We start from the raw sequence: 24,061 nt of genomic DNA, 5'->3' as shown, positions 1-24,061 counted from the left end.
ACAATAAACATGCTCAGAGAGATATTAAAAGCCAATTATAGATATAGAGTGGCATAAATAAGATAATAATGTTTCTATCTTTTGTTCTTCCTGAGTTGCATATAAGGACTGTGTACTTCCTGACTTTATCTATACTCAATCTCTATTCTAACCAGGAAGTTAATCTGAGTTTCTATTTTTTATTCAACTCTAATGGCATCTAGTAAATATTGTCTTCATTTGCTGCTTTATAAACTATTCCATGTATATTCATATATAATATCCCAAAATATTTCATAGTGCTGTCTAACATTAGCCACACAACTCTTCATTGCATGAAAAAAAAATAACCAAAGAAAGATACCAGCTACTTCGCAGCAGTAAGACTAGTGTTTGGGAACAGTAGCATTGAGAAGGTCAGGGGTGAATAAATGAAGAGAGGTTTCCACTTTTTGAATACAGCTGCAAATTTCAATTGACTTACACAATAGCAAAGGCTATAAGAAATGCTAAGTCAGAATTTCACATTGATCCTAGACTGAATCACTCCTAACCTCTACCATATAAAACTTCACATTTTTTTAACAATGCTCATTGTTTGTGAGACATAACCTAACCTTACACTTAGGAAAAACAGTCACTGAATTTAACTTTGAACATGATGAAAATCTAGAATTGGTAGCAGAACTGCCCATGTCCTGTGTTTTCTTATTTCTAAAAATGTTAACATAATTAGATATACAAAAATTTTTGAATTTTTGTCAAATTAAGTTTCTAAATAAAATGTGGTTACTGCAGTATTATTTTAATTTGCTGTGACACAGCTTACCCAAGGAGACACAAATGAGATTTCTTTGAGGGACAAATAAAATGGTAAATACTTATAAACTAAATTAACTCTTTCATTATTCCCATGCCCTAAAGTGAAAATTCCCACAAAACACTTTATAGGAAGACTGTTGTTTGGCAATGCTAGAGTCTCATATGGATAGTGGGATAAGACTAGCAGCATACTCTTACCACCTTCTACTCACCAGGGGGGTACCTACTGGGTTCAGCCAAACAGGGCTGTCTCTCTCGCATGGGAAGCTCATGACAACCTTTCATTCTACAGGGCATGAAGGGATGCTCAAGGAGCTGTCAGACACTGAAATAACTGTCAATGAGAGTCACACTTTTTCAGAATAATGCAATCATGGCTGTGACCCCTCTATGGTGATTTATCTTCTCGACAAAAGCTAATGGCAAAGCCCAGACTTCATGTAATATATAGGGAACCAATGGACTTTGTGAAATAAGTTAAGGCATCATTCCTTATTGTTATTATACTTAAGCAGGCCTCCCTTAAAATCATTGTTTTATTTTTCACCTTAGATTCTGTTTAGTATTTTTCATTGCGTTTTGTTACAGTAATGAGGATGTCTTTGTAGTTCTTATACTGTGCACCTACCAAATCTTTTATGATCAGTCAAGTTTAGTGGTAGAGCTTGTTACAACACCTCAAGAAGTTTTAGTGTAGGAAGTGAAAACATAAAAGAAAATTTGAGTTCAAGAAGAATGTTAAGATTTTCTTCATATTTTTGTAAGTCTAAAGGGCAAATTTTTTTATGAAAATATTTTGTTGTGCTTTTCCAAGAATGTAACAGCTAAATTAATAGTTTCAGTGTCAACATTTTTTGTGAAGAAAAAAATTAAAGTTTTCATTATTCATTTTCAAAGGTCATGATACATTTTTAGTGCACTTTTGATAGTTTATCTTCAGCTTTGTGTGCATTTTTTGATGGGGCAGCGTTTATTTCCTGTGACATCATGTATGATATATCATGTTTTCTTGCCTCAGTATTTATCGTGAAGTTCTATCCATAGGCCTCACTGAACATAGAAGCAGAATCTGTGGGAGTGAAGCATAATCCACAACACAGAGGACAAGACATACGTGAGTCAAAGGGAGTGAATTGCCAGCATCCAAGGATGCGAAGAGACTTGATTGGTGTGTTATAGTAAGGCCTTTTTCATCTTTGAAAATAACAGAAGTCTGGGAGATTCCTGATGAATGGAAAACCCACAAATGTTGTGTCCACCATCATGAAATACAGGAATTATCCTGGGAAGATCCAGGAAAGTACAAGCTGGCTAGTATAGGGAAGGTTATGGAGCAAATCTTCCTGTAAGCATTTCCAGGCACATAAAGGACAAGATGGTGATTGGGAAGAGTCAGTATGATTTTGTCAAAGCCAAATGATATCTGGCCAACCTTTTGCCTTGCATGATGAGAGGACTGGCTCCATGGATGAGGGGAGAACAGTGAATGTTTTTTACTATGTCTTTACTAGCTTTCTGCAAGATCTCCCATTTATCCGTAGACAAAATGGTGAGATATGAACTGGTGAAGTGGATTCCACAGTGCATAGAAACTAGGCTGGACTGCAACATGCAGAGGTTTGACACAAAGTCCATTGACTTTGTCCAATGATCCATGTGTCATCCCACTGCCGTGAAAGGAATAACCCCAGGGAATGGGACAGGCTTGGGGAAGAGAAAGTTTTGCAGAAAAGACCTAAGGGTGAATAATGCCAGCACACAGCTTGGTCAGAGGGTTGGGGGAAACGATTATTCCCCTCTAGACTTTTGAGGCTGCATCTGTTTTTGGGGTCCCTGGCATAAGAAAGGCACTGACAGACTTCAGTGAAGGCCCACGAAGTTGGACATAGGTTAGAGCACATGGCATATGAGAGAAGCTAAGAGGGTTGGGTTTGGTCAAAGTGAAGAAGGGAAGGTTCATGGGAAACCTTATTGCTGGCTACAACTAGTTAACCAGAAGACATGGAGGAAACAAAGCCAGCTTTGTCTTGCAGATGCAGAGTGACAGGACAAGAGAGAACATGTGTAAGACTCAACAACAGAAATTCCAGATAGGTATTATGGGAAAAAAATTATGATGAGGGTGGTGAAACCGCACAATAAGTTTTCTGCCTAGAGATATCCAGAAACTGATTGGACAGGGCCCTAAGCAACCCAGAATAGTTGGCCCTGCTTTGAGCAGGAGTTTGGGCCAGATGTCTCCTAGTAGGACCAACCCACATTATTCTACTAATGCTTGAATAGCTTTAACGAAGCCTTATAGGCGGATTGATATCTTATTTCTGAAGGGTCTGAAACAAATCTAACTTACATAATTTTTCTGTCACTGTGCAGAATATATGACTCACATGCCATAAAAAAAAATTTTTAGCACATTTGGGTGTATGCAGTCTTTTTTACTTTCATTATTTTTGAATAAAAATCACAATAATGCTGACAATGTGTGGTACAGTGTGAAAACATATTATCAGTTATCTGGAAGATACATAAAATATCTTTGATCCAATCTTTCTGGAGACAATATAACATAAAAACATAGTTTTATACAGGATTTGCACTTGAAAATAATGTGTTTTAGGTTTATAACAAATTTTTTAAAAATAACTTATTAAACTGTTTCCTTGATCTTGGAATTGTTTATAATAAAAATATGATTTATTGTATCAAAATAAAAAAGATTCAACACATAGGTGACTGGCAGGTAGGAAAAAGTAATTTTGACCAATTAATTTTAAAAGTTGTTTTATAATGTAACAATTCTCCTGTTATTATGATTGCAGATGGTTGATTTTTCTACACTGATAATTATCATTACCATTGGGAGAGGAGCCCATTATATACATGTGTAGCTGTGTCACTCCAAATTTTTTTAATGTGCTGAACACTGATTTTTAACTCTACATTAAAAAAAAAAAAATAAATAGAATTTTCAATAACATAGGTCAAAATATTACATTTAGCTTCAATCTAGTTCTGTACAATGATTTTCAAAATGGGATGTAAAACAAACTGCATAGTACCTAAACACTAAAACATTCACAAAATAAAATGTGTAAGAGGTACACAACTTCTGAATAATCAGAATCTCTTTCAAGTTTAGTTCTTATTATATTTATCCAACATAGCGTTAGAAAGTATAAAAGCTGGTGAGCTTCCTACTCTAGTTTTATCAATATTTAAAGTGCTGGATATAAGACCAAAAATCTGACCATAAATCCCATCAATACTCAGAAGATCTTTTTAATAATACAGGATTTTTTAAGTCTTAGTGTCATTCAAAAGCTTCTTATGATTGCTTCTTATCATTGAGACTGGATGTGGCACTTAGTGCCATGGTCTAGTAACCTCAGCGGTGTTGGAACAAGGATTGGACTTGATGACCTCGGAAGTCTTTTCCAGCCTGGTTGATTCTGTGATTCCATGATTCTATGATTCTATACAGCAGCTAGAACTATTTATATTCTCTTTTCTAGATTTTTTGAGGCTTTCATGATATCTAACTGAGAAGACCATATAACCAAAAATATATACCTAAACACATAATAAGTTTTGATTCGGTCCAAGTTCCTTGAACTTATTTAACTTTGAACCTGATAATTAACCCAGTATGACTCCTAACCCACAGTGTCTCACCCTTTATTACCAGTGATATATAAATATTACTATATAACTACAGCTGCCCTTTTCATAAATCTGTCTCTTTTAATAATAGTTCCTTAAATATAGTCAACGTTCTGAGTATATTTCTGAGTTTAAAAAAGGTAAATTTATTACTGTGAGACCATTAAACTGGTTCTACACAGCACAGCTCATTTGTGCAGTCAATGGTTTCAGATGCTGTGCTGCACAATGTCATCCCTGCTTACCCAACCATCTCAGAGAAGCAACTCATCTGCAGCAGGGAGCAAATCAGCCAAAATAGACCCCACAAGGAATGAGAATTTTTGCTCATGAGCCATGGTTCTCACGTGCTCCCTGCATGTGCAGTTTTGAGGCACTTTAATTACGCATCACCTTCTAGTATAATTTTTCTAGACATGAACTAGGTTTCTGAATTCATGTAAGCAATACTCAAGATGATAATTATTAATTGAACAGTTTCATTCACACGAAAGAGTCCTTTTCCAGCACAGGACATATTTTAATTAGTATGACTTGATGCAGTTATCAGCAGTTTTTATCTTGATTCTGCAGGCCCTTCATTATCCATGATAACAAAGGATCTACAATGTATTTTAGGTTGTGCTACTTGTACAGGGAACTCTGCTCACATAGCAAAAGCTAAAAAGATCTCTGAAATTTAGGAGAAGCGTGTCTAGTATGGATGAGATTTGCTTATTTTGAAAAGTTATTGCTATTGCCTACAAAAGATAGCTAAAGTGACCTGAAGTGTACTACAGCTGTTGGTCATACATTCTTATGGATTTCTCTGCACATGTACAAATGCTGTAAGTACAGGGCATATTCCAAGTAGTAAATAAACAGTTACTGTTGCTCTGCTGCATTATAAGGCATGGTTACGTGAGTTAAAGAGTGTTTTTAGTAAGCTTTTATTCCATACTGTACCTTTTCATCCAAAGCCTTGTGGTGCTCAAAGAGAGATTTCAGAGCTTTGAGGACCTCAACTTCACTGGAAACTCCTGAGGGAGACTGTGCTTGCCGTTTCACCACTGTCATCCTCAGTGACCTTTCATGTCTTGAGACAAGGCACTCCAAATGCTCCAGTAACAGCTATTGGATATGATATAAAAAGGTTATTAATTTTTGTGAGCTTAAGTGCCATGGAAATTCTAACTACAAAGTGCATGATACCAAATGGTAACCTCATTGTAGGAGAGACTGCTGAAACAACTGACAATATTTCATGTTTCTAAATTAGATGGAATAAATATAAAAACAGAAAATCTACTCATGATTTCACTTACAACTCTGCTATGAAAAGCAAGAACAACAAATCACTCAGCTTAGGGTTGCTATTTAACTAAATTAATTATACATTTACAATATTATTTTTGATAGTAATTGATAAACATTGACAACCAAATAACAACCAATGCCCATCTACAAATCATGTAGAAATATTAAATAAGTTTATAATTAATTCAGTCTAACTTTAAAATATTTTCAATTTATATTGGAAGAAACTTAATATGTAAAAGTGAATTTTATTAGATTTTTTAGGCTATTCATTTAAAAAGCCACAGCTAATGGTGTTTGTCATTAGCGTGTACTCTAAAATGTTCGTTGTCTCTGTTGTACTACAAACATGAAGAAAATCAGAAATGCCCATAAATATCCATGAAATAACCTGTAAACAACATATTGTAAAAACATACTATTTTTCATTATTACTCTGAGGTTAAATAAGAAAATAAAATAGTACTTTGATGTTGTACAGAAAATTCCCCACTTGTCTTTACTTTCATAGGGCTACCATTGCTGTTCTTACAGCCTGAACATAAAAGAGAATTGGTTAGCTACAAGGTTAAATCAGGATAGCTAAATTCATGAATCATAATGCGTGTTAAATATCTAAGTCATTGAACTGGAAATTTGAAAGTTACATAGATAATTGTTTATTATTTCTCCTTTGATGTGGTTCTTAATATAGCTACTACTAGTAATTATATATATTTATCTTTAATCCATAGTTATTTTCATTCACATAATGGGCTTTATTGTTACATTAATTAACAGATGGCAAAACTAGAGTGCAATCACATTGGAGCTGTAATATATAGATATTAAGATAGGAATGAATAACATTTGGTGTCATCTTTGCTTCAAACATGATTCTTATGTCTGGATTTACACCTGATTACTATGTTACAATAACTGTATTATCATAAAAATAGTGAATGCATATGCAAATAATGTTAATACATTAAGAATTGTAATGACTCCCCTCAGCTCAAGAAAGGAGGGTATTTCTATCATTTCTGAATCCAAGTAGTGACCTGTATTTATCAAAAGCAAATGAGCAAGAAATTCACAAGCTCTGTCAACCCTGGAGGGCTGATAGCAGATACAGGTAGATTTTTAATTATTTGAGGCAGTCCAATGTAACATGCAAATATGAACAGACCTCTTAATGATAGAGACGTCAGGAATTCAGTATTGGGCTCTGGTAGGTTTGTAACTTAAATGAGGTCAGAACAGCATCCAAATATTTGCAGAGCTTTTCTGTTCACAGGATCGTGTACATAGTTAATTGCTATCATGAATAGAATTGAATGTTTGAATTTTGTTCTAAATTATTATACCATCATGATTTTTCTAGGCCCCCTAGTTTATCTGGGAGAGAGCTGGAGAAAAGTCAATATCTGACTTCTAATTCTACAACCTACTCTCTGCCCTATCTCTTCAAAGAGTCTGTGAGGCTGCAACATTTCCTTCTCTGTGCAGTCTGACTCTGCATCACTCTATAGCCCTGGGGTACCCAGAATTTGACTCTAATCTGTGCTGTGGACTTAGATTTCTCCACAGTTATTCCCACTTCCTGGCTGATCCTGTTAGAGCCAGGCTCATCCTGCCCTGTTCTCTTCATGCAGAAACTTTTCAATGCATAATAACTACCTCAAGATCAGTCTAAATCCAGTAAAAAGACTATGAATTTCTGGAGAAATGGGGAAAAAAGGAAAATATTGATTCACTGTTGAGTTTTTAGTATGGTCATTCATTCCACAAGTCTGTTAGTTGACAAATGCTCAAATCGTCACCCACTAAACCAGTCCAGAATAACAAAACCTTGGCAACCTCTTTTTTCAGCCTAACTGAGCAAACTTAACACATTTGATTTTCTGTTACCCGAAATGACTTATCTCCCAGACAAATACTGTGATGATCAGAGACTTCTGAGAGCCTGTATGAAAGTATTAGTTGGAAATGAAAATGAGAAAATCGGGTTCAGGAGAGAAGAAAAATGATGGTGACATGGAATTCTTGACATTGAAAACCTTTCATAACAGAAGGGATTATGCATAACCTATAACACAGAGATAAATAAGGAACGTACAAAAAACCCCTAATATACACCCACAACTTCACTTTGAGCTGGTGTAGACAGACAATCCCAAGAGGGAATTTGAAGTCAGTATGGACAGAAGAAAGACCAAGACCCTTACTAAACAAAGGCAGAATGGAGATTGAAAAGAACAATGAAGAGAGAAAAACAAGTTAAACAAAGTTTTCAAATATAAGTGCAGAGTAATGGGAACTCAACATTTCTGATGTGGTAATTGTGGAGAGGTTTGCTATTTGAGATGAACAGTGCAGCACCTTAGCCCTTTGTAGAGCTGCAGATAACATATTTAACTCTAGGTTAAGTTACTGCCATGCTAGATACACACATAATACATGATATATATCCAGATAGACTATTAAACCAATACAAAACACAGTACTAAACCAATGACAGCCATTCATTTAAAATACATAAAAGCTGCGTTTGCCTTTAGCTTAGAACTACCATTTCAGAGGAGAAAAAAACCATTCCAGTTTCTGCATACATTTCACAGTTGTTAAATAAATCAAGTGCAAAATACTGTGTTGCCTATTTTACTGTATAAAGACAGATAGTGAAATGTCACAGTTAGGGTCAAAAGACTCATGGAGAGCTACCACAGTATTTGTGAACATTTCACACTTTTTTCTTTCTGTTCTTATTTACTCAAGCTACTCTGTTTGCAGTCACTCATTCTTCTGGAAACTACCTCTGAACACTGCAAGTTTCCTTACCATCAGCCCTACAAGTGCTCAAGAAGGAATGCTAATACAGATTTCTGGCTTGCAAAAATTTCTTGGTTTTGCTTTTCAACAAAAGTCCACTTTAGGTCTCTATAAATCCTGTGAGCACTGCTTACAACAAAACCAACTAAGCAGGGAATACTATTAACCAGGTCTTTTAGTACAACATTACTCCCAGCTGTACCGAAAGAGAAAAAATCCCAAGGGTTAGAATATCTGACTGTGACTGAGTACCTGATGGCAAATCCTTGCCTACTACTCTGATGAAATGTTAGAATCACAGAATCATAGAATTTTTTAGGCTGGAAAAGACCTCTAAGATCATCAGTCCAACCGCTAACCCAGGACTGCCAAGTCCTCCACTAAACCATGTTGCTAGGTGCCACATCTACACGTCTTCTAAATACCTCCAGGGATGGACCATCCAGCCTGTTCCAATGCTTGATAACCCTTTTGGTGAAGAAATTTTCCCTAATATCCAACCCAAACATTTCTTGGTGCAACTTGAGGCTGTTTCCTCTCATCCTATCGCTTGTTACCTGGGAGAAGAGGTTCAACTCCACCTGGCTTCAACCTCCTGTCAGGTAGTTGTAGACAGAAATAAGGACCCTCTGAGACTCCTTTTCTCCAGGCTAAACAATCCCAGCTCCCTCAGCCAATCCTCATAAGACTTGTGCTCCAGACCCTTTACCAGATTTTATGCCCTACTTTGGACATGCAATGATACTGCTGTTTTATTCAACTTTGCCCCAAATACAATTATGTTAAACAAAAGGGTAATAGATTTTCTCCACTTCCCTGGAAAGAGCAAATGTCAACTATATTGACAGAACTATGAAGTGTCTCACTGCTACAATGATGAGGGAGGAGATATGTAAATGTAAAAAATGCACATTGAAGATGACAGTGTGTCCACGGAATGTTTAATTTAATGACTGAAGGAAATCACAACAATTTGTGGGCATGTTGAGGACTTTCCTCCTCATATGTAGTTCAAGAATTAATATTCCAAATATTCCAAATATTTGGGAGAACATCACAAGATTTCCTCTTGAAATAACATTGTAACAACACTGGTAGTTCATTTAAACTACAAAAGAATTGTTAGAAACCGCTTCAGAGATTTCAGTATGTTGCAATTAAACTCTGGCATTAATAGTGATCATGGGCTGTTGAGCATTTTCTGCTCCCTCACACTGTGTCGAGCTGTTACAGTTGTCAAGCACTCAGAGGGACAGGCAGCTTGCAGGGAAAAGAAGAAGACCAACAGCAGCAGGTAGGACAGAATCACCCACGCATCATTGCTATGCTTTTCCTACCGGAAAGCGTAAGCTTGACAATGAATTATGAAATAATCTGACAAGTGAGTTTTATATGCTGGGTAAATTTTAGGATGCTCAAGATGCTGTGCTGACAATTGTACCTTATGTAAATGGAACGGTTTCTGGCGCTCTGGATTTTTTTATAAGCATAAAACGCGTATAAAAATAATCATTTAAAGACTTAAAAATGCTCTAGTGTATATTCTGTGAGTGAATGAAGCATCTTTAAAGTGTTAACTAGAACAAAATCAACAAGAAAAGAGAAAATTATTAGAGTATACCCAGCTTCCTGTATTTCTCAAATCACCTACAAAGCACTTATGGAAATGATTGATTTCTGTGAAATGGAACAGCACGGTTAAATTTAATGGTATAAACTACATCAGTGTGGATTATTGCCTACTCTGCTATACTATACCACACCATCATGACTACCTGAACACTGATTTACATATGGAAAATGGAAGAAGTTAAAACATTCTTTTTCAGGAATGAAGACTCAATGAGTTGATACTAGTGTGACTCAATACTATTGAGTATACTATTGATACACACTATTATAGGACACGGATTTTAATGAATATAAAATTTTTTAACTTTCTTTATTTTCAACAAAGTTTTCTGCAAAAAAAGGTTCACATCAGGAGAGTAAGTGCAGAAATTATAGAATAAGCAGATAGTAATGAAAAGAAAAGGAGAATAATAAATAAAGGAGCACAGTGAAAAAACAAAGATAGGGTATTTGCTAAAATGAGACAGACTTAGCTTAAGAGATTCTTTAGAGGAATAGGTTAACCCACTAAGAAGACAATTCTCTTTTGAGGTCCAGCTTAGAATTTCTCACCAGCACAGGCAAAAGTGAATTTCCTTTCAGTCTATATTTAGAATGAACATTATTCAGTGAATCTCCATCTCTGGTGTAAGTAAAGATGACAAGTAAAATAAGCAGACATGGGGTTGAAGATTATCTCTAAATTCAATCACAAAATCAGTGATTTTCTTTGGCATTGTTCCACAGTGGTGGAAACTACTTTGCACCTGTGATCAGCTGGTGTGACCTCCAATAGCTATACTTGTAAGATAACAGTGAAAATCATTCTTTGAAAAAACAAAATTACAGCCTAATTACAGCGTTATTTGCCATGTCTGTCCTCCTGTACAGAAACCAAAATACTAGTAACTTAAAACCTTAATGAAATCATATGTGAAACAAAGATATGAAAGAAAATATAATAATCAGGATAATGATTAAAGTAATGGAAAGAAAAGGGTTTTATAAGAATAATGAATAAAAATATAATAACTATTAGACTACACAGATTACCTGAAAACACAGTTATTGATTAACTATATATTACATTCACTATCTATTGTCACCCTATATTCAGTGACACTTCTTTTTTTGAAAGAAGAAACTCATATTTCATAATATTGAGGCAAAAATAATGACATTTACATCATTTATGTTAGTGAAATAATGCTTTAGGATTTGCAGAACTTCAGGAGACAGCTGTACTTATTTTCAAGTGTAGAGTGCTTTTAGACCATAAGAATTCACATTATCATGCTTAAAAAATAAAATAAAACACCTGACTCAGTTTCAGCACCTATCAAATGTACCTGATGTAACTAAAAGGATATATTAGAAAATAACCTAAATAAAGTAGTTAAAACCATATTTTAAAAAAATATTCCTAGAGTTTCCCAACACAATAGAAGAGAATTTGAATAATAAAATATAAGGTTGAGTTCTGATCTATGGGTATTATGATACTGCAGTGCATAATAGAAGATGTTTCATAAACCATTCAATAAGGAATTGAGAAAATAAAAATGAATAAAATCAGATATAAGTCAGCCTTGTTCACTTTAATAAGTGCTTCAGCTCCTAAGATATGAAGAAAAAGAGAGATGTTGACGCTGTCTTTATTACAGCTGTTTCATTCAGGAACATAGGTTTAATTTTTGTTCTTTCTAGACTGCTAAAACTAAAATATTTCAGACCAATTTAAGTAACAATTTAGGCTATATTCAAAAAGCATATGTTTGTGTTCAGTTCTTTTGTGTTGTTTTAGTGAAAAAAAAACACAATCAGGTTAATCCATATCAGTATTGTAAGAAGTTTTTTTCTACCAAACTATCCCCCAAATTTCTTCATAATAATATTCTGATTTAATAAGTTAATCCTACACACTTTTTCTACTTTTAAAGAATACAGATTGAGACAAAAAAAAATCTTTCAATTTTAATTTAAATTTAGCACTGCCAAAGTAGTGCTATTTTATAATCTCCTTTAAATAACAAGCTAGATCACACTGACTTGTCTTCCAGCTTCAGAAAAGATGCTCTCTCTCTAAATGCTGTAGTTGATCATTCTAGCTAGAGAATATCCAGAGAAATAACTGTAAGGGTTTCTATTAAGATATTTTGTATACGTTTTCAGAGTTCTGTTAAATGGTTTTGCAGAGAGAATCTGTTTGTCTTCCTATCAGCAGTGCCACATCAGTCAATACCTATACATGTTCTTCTGCACTTTCTATTTTGCCTCGAGTACTGACAGAGGAAGTTGCTGGCTAAGTTTTTGACATGCAAATATTTATATTGTAATATGTCAGAAAAATTTAATTATCATAGGCAGTAAAAATGCATATTCAACAGTAAAAGGTCAGTAGGAAGCTTGGCGTAAGAATGCTCCTAGAAGGATTGAGTAGGAACTTGATTAAATATTGGGATAAGGTTTAATCTCTGGTAATTTGGCTGAGATTTAGAGTATATGGGTCCCAAGAAATGTAATTCCATCATGGTCTCTCTCTAATACATGTTACCATCAAGATCTACTACTGCAGCTTGGCATACAGTAAGAAATCAGAATATCTGTTGTTGGTTTTGGGGTTTGTTTGTTTATTTATGTGATTAGCAAAAAGTGTATGAGGCTGTTGCCAGGAAATAAAGAAACACATAGGTATGGGTCTAAAGTAAAAAAAATACTGCCAGTTAGTCATAATTGAAAATGTAAAGGGGAGCTAGAAGGCTAATGTGTTCCCAGAACCTGAAAGAATTGCCAACTTTCATTTCTTTCTGCTGATCTTCAGTTTGAAGCAGGAGGTGCTTCAAATAGTATCTTTATGCTGTTACCCCAGGGAGAGAGAAGGCTGGATTATAAAATTCAGAAGGTGCAATTTGGAACTGAGCCTCTTCATCTAAAAGTGGTAGGAAGTGCTACCTGGGACAAAAGAGGTTCTCGTGAGTGGTTCCACTATGTGTGGTTATGCATGAGTGTGCCCTCAGAGGTCAGGTTGGGTAAGACTTGCTAGCTTGCCTCTAGCCAAGCTAGAGCTGGTTCAAGTGTGAACATTAGAAGGATGGACAAAAGAAGCATTAGTTGGACTAACTTTATGTATGAGAAAAGACATTTAATTTTCTCATTGCAATAGTGTATCAGTGGTCCTCCAAATACTATTACTTTATTAGAATCTTTGCTAAATTTACAGAAAAATTTTGGGGCTATTTTTTTCTTACAAAATATTAATGCTATTTTGTATTAATAACAGCATAGATCTCAGTTTGCAAGAGTGCCTCTTTATAGGCAATGCCTTCACAATGAATGTTGTTAGAAATCTTATTACTAGTCTGTCATCAAGACCATATGTTGAAGACAACAGCTTTGCACCTAATACACTTGTCTTCCCCAGTAAAAGAAGTGTTCCTATAGAAGACAGCATGATTATTACAGCCAACTCTTGCAACTAATGTAATATACGGCAGTTTAAAGCCTGGGAAGAACATATATATGACACGATGGGGGGATAACTTATTAGTGAAAATGTTAGAGGTTAGGGTAAAGCATGTCTGAACTACTTCTTTCTCCTTCTCCAGTATTACTTGAGCTCTGTATTTCCCTTTTGCTTGCTGTAACATCTCCTGATTCCCTATATTTTTTCATAGCCTAAATATTTTGAGCTCCAATACCTAGCTTCATTTTGAAAACACGTTGTTAGTGTTTACCAATTTTAGCTGCAAGGACTTACAAGGATTATCAGACTCTATAACTCTCATTTGTTGATATGATTTCTGGAAAACCTCTTACTGATTTTTCTTTTACATAACACAAGAAACAGAAGGATTATCTTTAAGCTTCTTGGTCTCCAAAGAAAATGCCTATGACAGAGATCAGTCTGACTTAGGAGATGACTTGCATTTGAGTCATCTTCCTTTTCTCTCACAGTTGTTTGGCAAGTGACTATCTTTGGTTACTTGGCTGTCTTGGAATTTTTGCTAGTCTGCATTGCTTAGATCAGGTATTGGTATTGGTACACTGCAGTTTTAATATGCTAAAGTTGGTGTTCAGTGGGCTTTGCAGTGAAGTGGATAAAGCATTTTTACATTAAATACTAAAATAATTGACATATGTGGCAGTTACTGATAATTTAAGCAGCCTTAGAAAGCCTTCAGATTTGTAGCTGAGATGCTTTGTTAAGTCTAGAAAATGCAGTGCAATTCATACATGCTTCTCCTAATTAATTAATTAATTAATATTATTTTTTGGGAGTAATTTTGAACTGCTTGGAATGTGTGACAATCATGGGGGAAAAAAAAGGTCTCACCTCTGTCTCCCATCATGTTTCCCAAACCCATCACCCCTAAGAATTTGTGTTAAATGTGATCATCTCCTGCACCTCAAGAGACCATGGAAGAGACCATGGGTCAGCTTTGTCATTTTGTATGTATCTATATGATCTGTCCTTCCTTGGATTTCTGAAGTCTATGGCACCCTGGTGCTATAGTTGGACAGAAAAAAAGGAAGGAGAAAGGCCCTCTCTCAGTTCTTTTGGCATATACATTCTTACATTCCCTTCAGAATGCAAATTAACTGACTAAGGAAAGATGTTATCTGAGTATCCAAAGTACTATTAGTTTATTATATAGCAGGAAAACAAGAGGAGTTACACAGATCACAGAAGAATGAAATATGGATATGAGAAAACACCAAGTTCAACCTCTGAGATCTATTCCATATGTCCATTACCAGCCTGACTCCTGTCTGATCTGGGACTATTACATCTCTTTTCTCACACCTTTCCACAAACACCATAAAACCTTCCCTGCCACCCTCTTCATCTTCTTGAGAAATTCCGCCTTTTCCCAGAGACTTTTATGTGCAAAATATTTTGTCCTGAAAACAGTTCTGTACATCATTTGAGAATTTTCAGAAGATGCTGTCACATATAATCTTGTTCCAAGACAGAACAACATCTTCTGATTGAAGTAGAACATGACAAATTTAAGGGTGAAATCTTGTCCCCACTCAGCTGTATGGCAAATGACATTTACTTCAGGGGTCACATGGCTGCATCTAAACTAAACAACAGACTGCCTGTGGTACATGTGGCATCCTTCACCTTATCCTTATTCAGATCAAATTCAAGGCACAAGGGAAAACAGGGTCTGTTGTAACCTTGCCTTTTGCATTGATAAAAGATGAAGATATGTGCAGGTCACTTAGGCAGGTCCTGGGGCTTGCAAGGCTGCATTATGGGTTTTAGAAAACATTTAAACTGAATGACCTTACCATGTTATATGCAAAATCTGCTATGTCTGTAGTATATCTGGCTAATACACTCACTTCCTCCAGGACTGTAGCACAGTAGATATGTCCTGCTACTTAGAATGTTTTAAGACACATTCATTTACTAAAGTGTTGGAATTTCTTCTTATTTACACAAATAAGGATTTAAAATTTTATGCAAGTTTACACATACATGACATCCAGAAAAGGTCTCTGCTGTATACTTACTCTTGTGTTGTTTCTTTCAGCTTTAAGTTCTGAAATCTCCTCCTCTTTTTCAAGCAGCTGTTCTCTGCATGCATTTAATTCTTTTGTCAGTGCAGCAAATTCCTGTAGAATAAAATTATATATGAAGTTACTCAACATGTAAGCACTAGAATAATTTAATCCATATGCATTCTAGAGTTTGAGAATTTGAATAATACTTAGAAATCATCAGCACAAACTAAAATAGCATACGTAAACTTCAGCATCTACCAAAACCATTTCAAGTCTAGATATATCTAATAAAAAACAACTAATGATTTAAATTTATAATAAAAAAAGGTTCAGGATGATGGCAACATCTCCTATACATAAGCTACCAGAACCACACCAGAAGAAGAACAGAATTGGCCAATTTCATAGCAACAGAGACACCACATTTCACACATAATGAAGTTCAACTCAACATACCCATTTTGCGAGTGTTCTTGCCTCTCTGTAAGGCATCCTTTGCAATATGGCATGGGAGAAAAAAGTTAAGGTATTCACTGATCAAAATCTATCTAATATCAGATTAACATAAGTAATACATGTGTTGTGAAAAAATACTCTACTTGATTTAACTATTTAGATGTCTTTGGGCATTATAGTGAAAGGCTGTGATGACTCAGAACAATATTCATGTTAGTTAGAATGAGCTTCCTCTGAATCAATAACATAAAATGAAACTGTATTTTAAGTTGCTTCCGATGTGAAGCTCTTTACATGCAACTAATAAGTATTCTGAAAAACACATCTTTTAGTTGTCAAAATTTCTATTGAAATGTCTTGATTTTACCATTGCTGTACTCTTCAACAATACACATAAATTTTTGTCTATACAAAGGGCAGTCATAGAATTGTTATTAATTTCAATAATGAAAAGGTTTCACTCCTATCTTTGACAGGCACAACATGTACTAAACTGTAGTAGTTAATTTTATATTTTACAGCAAAATGATGCTACATGTCCCATGAAAACAGTAAGGTAAAGGATGAAAAACCTTTAAAATCTGTGACCACGTCTTGGAAAAAAAAAAAAGATGTCTCGAAGAACAGTATGGCTGCTCAACAAAGATGTATACGTATTTTTACATATTAAGTTAATTTTAGTTTGACCAAAACAGTCAGTGCTTAAGAACACCCACCAGCCCACAAGCAGTAAGTTAAACTGCCCCCCCAAAAGAAAGCAGTTCAAGAAAAAAACATGTCCAGGTGGTTTATCTTATCAGCCAGTAGGATGAAGCTAAGACTAAATCTACTTATTTAAGACAAAAGCTAGCCATGATCTCAAAAGAGCTTGGTTTGCTGCTTCCCCTCAAGCTGCAGAAACCAGCTTTTTTCTGAATTAAAGAGCTGCTCAAAAGAAGTTTGATGGGTATTCCTAGGTACATTCTGTTTCAATCGAGTTTCTAAACAGTTAATAAATTTCAAGCGATACTCTGACAACATGTAACTAAGCATGTATTTTTTTTTTTTCATTTTTTCAGCAGCTGGAACTGGATTCACAGTAAACCTTCATGCAAATTGAATGGTAAGAAGGAAACTGTTCTTCTGATATCCTCAATTTTGTTTTAGACATCAGCTATTGCTCACATGAACCATAAAGTGATGATTGTGCCATACCTCCTAATCAGTATTTGCTTTCTACATGCTAGTGATCAGGTACATTTAAAGCTACATAGTATACTTTGATGTTAAAGCCCTTAGCTTAACTTTTAGAATGAGACTTAAACTGTAAAACTCGTTCCTCACTTTTGCAAAGTATCCTTAAAACTCGTATCTATAGATCTTAATTCAGGATTCAGAAACTGCCAGTCCAGCAGTGTTATTCTGTACAGAATTTTGTTTAAGAAACTCCTGTCCTTAAGGTTATAAGAAATGTTACATACTGAATGAAAATATCATATTTAATAGAAAGCAAATGATCTCAAGTAAGATTGCATCAGAATTTTGAAGCACAAACCCACACATTCACATATATTCCCCTATAGCACTACAGGGTGGAACCCTTGTTACTAATTTACATACACTTTATACACGTGGATGAGCGTCTATAACACTTTGAGAATCTCACAGAATAAACTTCCTGTGTGATCTATGTACTATGTTGTTGCTATTTATGTTTTCTCATTTCTTCGTATTGTTTCAGCTGGAATTAAAATAGACAGTTTGGCATGTGCTTGGGCATCTGAATGGGTGACAGGTGATGGAAAGGATAACAAGTTTCATCTGGTGATTTACAGTTTGAGTTCCAAACTACAGGAAGGCAAAGGAGCCAGATAACATGCTTTTGTTGTTTTCCTTGGAAACAGAGAAAGACACGAGTTTATCAAATTGTACATCTTTACTGTGACAAGGCAAGCCTGGTCCCAGAAGTACAGACCCTAATGCTCTGGTCAATATAATCTCAAATAATTAAGGAATGAAGTTCCTACTAGTTTGCTGAGCAGTACAGAGTTTATTCTTAAGGAGATTTTTTTTGATCATCAGCATAAGTTTTCCCTTGTTTATAAGCAAATCATTACCCAAAATTCTGCTCTCAGAGAGTCCCATACCTAATACAATGCCATCTCAGCCTTGAAATACCTACAGCTTATTTTCATAATATCTATTATCATCTACCTTAGCTGTGTCCAGTGTTTAAGACCTTCTTACTTGAGTCACTAACATGGCCATTTCAAGCCTTTTAATTATTCAGTTGCTGCTGCTCTCTGAAATTTCTCTGTCCTTTTGACATACCTGCAGTACCAACACAACAAGCAATCACCTCTTCATACACCTGGAACTCAAGTGGCCAACTTCATCTGAAGTACTAGAGACTGCTCAGTTATCAAGAACTTTGAATTCTCTGAATTGCATGATGACAGAAAGAGGGGTTTATTCCTTGTGTTTATATCATAAGCCTTTTACAGGGAAAGTCTAAAAGTAAAACTGAGTTTGCTCTAGAGCTTTACAAATTACTATTTCTGTCACACCTGCTTTGATGTATTAATAACTAGGATAAAACCTCACAGCTTGTTTTTCAACTAATCCTTCCAAAAATACACATAAAACTTAATTTAAATGTACCCTTTATATCCAAAGTATCCCTCAGATGAGACCGACACTCAGGGAAACAGGTTTTTCCCACAGGTTCAATACAAAGAAAAGCATATTTTTTTTACCATGACATATAGTTACGTAATAAATAACATGTGATAACCTCTGCTCATGCAATTCCCTCCTATATATACAGGGATAAAGGGAATACTGTCATTTGGAATTACTGCTTGCAGCAGAAATATTGCATGATCAGTGACCATGACAGTCAGTCATACTTTGGAGCCCTGAAGGTAATATCTGTTGCATAACTAATATGATCTGACAGGCACAACTGCACTCTTAAAGCTTATATAGAAGTTGTGCAGCTATAATGCTAATTAAAAACTGAAGTGAATTAAAATTTTATGAAAATTATTCACGTCATTGCATTGTTTTTATACTATACCATGACATCAAGATGTAAATAACTTTTTTCATGATAAAAACCCTGAGAAGGAGCATTGCTTTCCCCATATGAACAAACATAATCTCAGAGCCTATCTTATCTGCTGTTTCTCTTTTTCACTTAATACTTGGGCTATGACACTAAGCCTTGAAAACCAATTCAACAGAAATTTGTAGCCACTGAAAGGACCATTAGGCTTTACGAATAAACAAAAGTCAAGGACTTCCCCTGGTAAAGCAGCTGAAATACATTTGGAGTAGAGGCTGGAGGGTGCCTGGGAGAGAGGGATGCCATTGGGACAGGAAGGCTGGCAGCACAGCCAGATGTGCTGGCAGCACAGCCAGATGTGCTGGCAGCAGGACTGGGCAGGGGAGGCATACTACAGCTCTCTTAGTATTAAATTTCTGCCTCTAGGGGCTGGCTCAAGAAATGCTGCTTTCCTTGCTTGTTCCCAGGAAAGGCCTGCAAGGTTAATTTTTTATGACCAAATACACATAAAACATATATAACTAGTCTCCAAGATGCGAGTATGTCACAGAAATTATGAGATCCATAGCTGTGATGCTCAGCTGTTCAGCATATGATGCAGCTGAATGAAATGAGCTGAAATGAAAATACTGTTTTCCCTCATCCCCACAAAAGCTATTGAAATAAAGTAGAAATTTTGTAATATTAACAAAAAATAAATTAAAAATCCATGAACTTCAGTTTCCAAGACACTAAGGAGATTCAGCTTAAAATGTCCTCCTCTGAATTTTCTATTTTTGAACCACAGTTCATTTCAGAAATGAATGAGTGAACTAATCTCTGCATGGAAAAAGAATGATAGGGTTTTATAATTTTTATTTTACATTCAACACAAGCTATGTCGACTGATTTTCTTTCCTACAATTTTAGATGTAATTTAATTAACACGGAAAATTACTATCTACTACAATTCCCTCAGAGTTTTAACCTTTAATTTATTATGTTTTCATCCAATCTAATTTTGTGGGATTAAAAAACAAATGATCTTCTTTCTTTTCTTATTATTCCTTCATTGAAAATATTGTTAGAAATTCTCCACACCTTTTAAATGACCAAGTATTTATTTCAGCAATTTTGCCAGCGCACTGACTTCATCCCTACTGACTCTTATTAACAAGACAAAACACCAAAAAATCCTGAATGTAATTCACTATTTATTGTCTTGCTGCAGAGGAGACATAATGATATTCCTTTATTCTAAACTAGGTTGAATGCAAGATTTGCCTCATCCCTGGAAGTGTTCAAGACTCTGAGTCTGGTCTAGTGAAAGGTGTCCTGCCTGTGGTAGAGGGTTTGGAACTACATGATCTTTAATGTTCCTTCCAACTCAGGCCATTCTATGATTTAAAAACGTGGGTTTGGTGTCAGTCATCTGAAATGTTCACTGCTACATTACTACTCAAAACGAGAGTTCATTTGCACACATGTTTTAAGTTGGAAAATATGTAGCTCCAATATGAACTGAGTGTTTCTTTGACTCACACCATGCTTGCACAGACAGGGAATAAGCTGCTGTTCCTCAGGTGTGATCCTGATGGTCCTTACAGAGTGGCTCTTACAGTAGTTCTTACAGAGCCACTAACTGTGCTTCAAAACATCAAGGAACTACAGAGACTGATTTAGGTTGTTCAGTAGTCTAAGACATCTAAAATGTGGGAAGTGTGATTAAGTGTCATGATGCTAGAGTTCCATTAATTCACAAAGAAAAATGAAAAATTGCATCAGGGGAGGTATAGGTTGGATATTAGGAAACAGGTTAAGCAGGGAAGTGGTAGAATCACCAGTGTTCAAAAAAATGTTTGGATGTGGCATTTAGGGATATGTTTTAGTGATGGATTAATGATCGGATTCAGTGATTTTAGAGGTCTTTCCCAACCATAGTTACTCTGTGATTCTAAGAGGATGAAATTTCTGTTATGTGAGAAAGAGAACTAGCTCAGTAACAGTGACTCCTATTTTAATTAATTTTTTTTGGTCAGAAATGTGGACACTAACTGAAATTTTGAAATATGTAGACATTTACCAACACAGAAGCCAATGCTCCTTGGAAGAAAGAAAACACTTTTCAGAGGCTCAGAACCCTGTGTCTACCAGAATACATAATTAACATCTACAAGAACTAATAATTCCAATACATTCACTGAACAGAAAATTGGACAAATGGAGAACTGTTTTAAAACTTTCCATCAATACGGAATTCCTTCCTTAATACTCAGTTGAATCTCTTTGAACTAAGTCTTGCAAATATTTATTTATTCTGTCATCCCTTTCTGGGTAGAAGAAATCATCTCAAGCTAGTGTAGTCTCTCTGTGCATGGCCTGCTACTGTGAATGAACAATTTACCATCATGACTGTGTTTCCAGAGTAAGAGACATATAACTGCTTTTTCTGAGCAAAAAAACCCGACCCTGAATACTCTTTCACTATCTTAAAAAAAAAACAACAAAAACAAACCCCAAAAATCTTACTTCTAGAAAAGATCCAAAAATAATAATAGAGAACTGAGGATTATGCTAGATAAAATTTATATATTTGATTAAGTTCATTTGAACATATTGAACGGATATGGATATGTTTTGGTGCAGCTTTGCTGCATATATAACATAACTTCTATGAAAATGTCAGCTAAATTCACTAGCTGTATATGTTACTTTCATAATTTTTTAGAACAAGAGCACCATGAGCATTCAAAATTATATTTCAAAATTCAACCAAGAATAAGCTTTAATTGCACCTATTTACATGTTAGTTGATGTGACAGTCTTTCTTGACAAATTTAAAGATAATGGGAAGAACAAACCGCTATCAGGACTTACGGTGTAATCTGCCTCAATTTGCTGCTAGAGTACACACTAGCCATATAAAGATTAATTCCCCCAGATTTTTGAAGTCGAAGTGAATCTCCAGAGCAACTTGAGTATTATGACAATGGCTCAGTTTCTGGCAGTGACCTTCTCACACAATATTACTTCAGGAAGAAATCTGACACTACACGCAGAAGACATGGGTACAAATCTGCCATGATAGTTTTCATTTGAAACTAAGGAAATAATAATAATATGAATATAAGTCGTGGTTTTTGTAGTACAGCCAAAAGCAATGCCCCATGTATAACTAATGAGTGCCAAACAGCCTAACACAAACCTCTGTTCCATTATTTCCCAAATTATCTTGAAAAATTGTCATGTGAAAATTTAAATTTTACATGACACCAACTAAAAATTGCCTAGCTAAAATTCTGGTTTTATCACAGTGAAATTATTTTTAATGGAAACCCTCTGAAAGAAGTATGCAATCTGCTGATTCAACAATATTTTCCCACTTTCTCTATTTAAATAATTTAGATTTGGTGCTCTGTATTATCTGTTGATCACTAAAATTGATTGTCAAAACACTTATAGTAATAATAAAACAGAAGAACAAGTAAAAAAAGGCATGATAGAATTGACAAAACATTTTTCTTCATCTCAAACTTCCTGTGTTCTGTGAGACAGTTCAGATTACGATAAGAGATGTGAGTTCACAAAAGCTTAAAAAATTATCTCAAGCACAAGGTTGTAGATGACAAAAGGTCATCGTTGCTTATTTGTCATTCTTAGTATCAAGCTATAAAGCTAGAAGCTTCAAAAGGACTTGACAACCTTCATCCATTAAAAAAGTGCAAATTTTAAAGATTGTCACAATATAGCCTACTTTTTAATAGTTTTATTACTATAATGTAGCCAATCAAATTATACCACACTAGAGTCATTCTCCTATATTTATGAATAAGAAGAACCCAAAAAAGGCTTTTTTTTTCATCCTTAAAAAAAAGCAGATGGAAAATTTAAAGGCCTCTTGTTTTTGCAGATAGTATAAATAGAATAGATATCTCAGTGAATGACAGTAATATATTCTGTACTTTGAAAATAGCACTAATTGTGTCTTTAGTACTTTGCTTCTGACTGATGGGAACACTGAGGCACAGAGGGTCTATAATCCAATTAAACATCAGTCAGACTATTACTGAAAAGGGATAGGATAAAACATCACTCATATAAACATCTGTAAATGTAATAAAGCCAAATTTGTAATTCAGGTGTTTGACTTTTAAACAGGTCATAATACCATGTAGGATGAAACAGCAGACTGGCTTACAGTGTGTATTAATTAGTCATGTTTTACTATGCATACTGGACTGTATTTTGTAGAAGTATTGCTCATGTGCAACACTGTGGCAGTACACTTTTCAAATGTGGCATGAAAGTGTTGTTATCTGGAGCTGTAGTGATTTTTTCTTCAAATCATACTACTGAAGTACAGAAGTGAGTCAGCTATATAATAAAGGAAATTACACCATCATCCATTTAATAATTAATGTCTTTTACAGGTATTCATATTCATTTTTTCTAAAAGTACATAGACAATTTGCAGATATAGTTATGTTGCAGACTAGAGTATATTATTATTTTCAAGAGACATTTTTTAACATTAGAGATATTTGTACCAGTATGACTTGATTGATCAAAATTGTACTGCATCAAAACTGATGACAATTTACTCCTCCAGAGTTAGAAATTTATCATCTATCAATTAACAGAAAGAGAAAAATATGGTCAAAACTGACACATTATGAGTAATTTTCAAAATAATTTTATTGAAAATGGGATTGATTTTATTCCAATTAATCAGTCATATAATTTCCTAGATATTTAAATATTAAATACGTGGAATGGTCTCAGAGCAGTAGCATAAGCACAAAATAAATTGCTGCATCGAATTACAAGACTACAACCTCCCATTGCCAGTACCGTTTTGTTTTTTTCCAAAATTAAAATAAACACAAA

General features: G+C 34.9%; 1 protein-coding gene across 17 annotated transcripts in view; it reads right to left on the bottom strand.

Annotated features, from left to right (window-relative positions):
• PPFIA2 (PTPRF interacting protein alpha 2) overlaps nt 1-24,061 on the bottom strand; it is a 329,493-nt gene that overhangs the window by 110,102 nt on the left and 195,330 nt on the right. For all 17 annotated transcript variants that reach the window (XM_051795708.1, XM_051795691.1, XM_051795696.1 and 14 more), the window contains 2 exons: nt 15,703-15,804; nt 5,407-5,571 (listed from right to left, as the gene is read on the bottom strand). In XM_051795708.1, the coding sequence (XP_051651668.1) occupies nt 5,407-5,571; nt 15,703-15,804 (267 nt within the window). The remainder of the gene's footprint in view (nt 1-5,406; nt 5,572-15,702; nt 15,805-24,061) is intronic.

The sequence above is a fragment of the Manacus candei genome, unplaced genomic scaffold (genome assembly GCF_025592945.1).
Source record: "Manacus candei isolate 608988 ecotype Guabito, Panama unplaced genomic scaffold, ASM2559294v1 h1tg000043l, whole genome shotgun sequence".
NCBI classification, from domain to species: domain Eukaryota; kingdom Metazoa; phylum Chordata; class Aves; order Passeriformes; family Pipridae; genus Manacus; species Manacus candei.
This window is presented reverse-complemented; position numbering and strand designations above follow the sequence as displayed.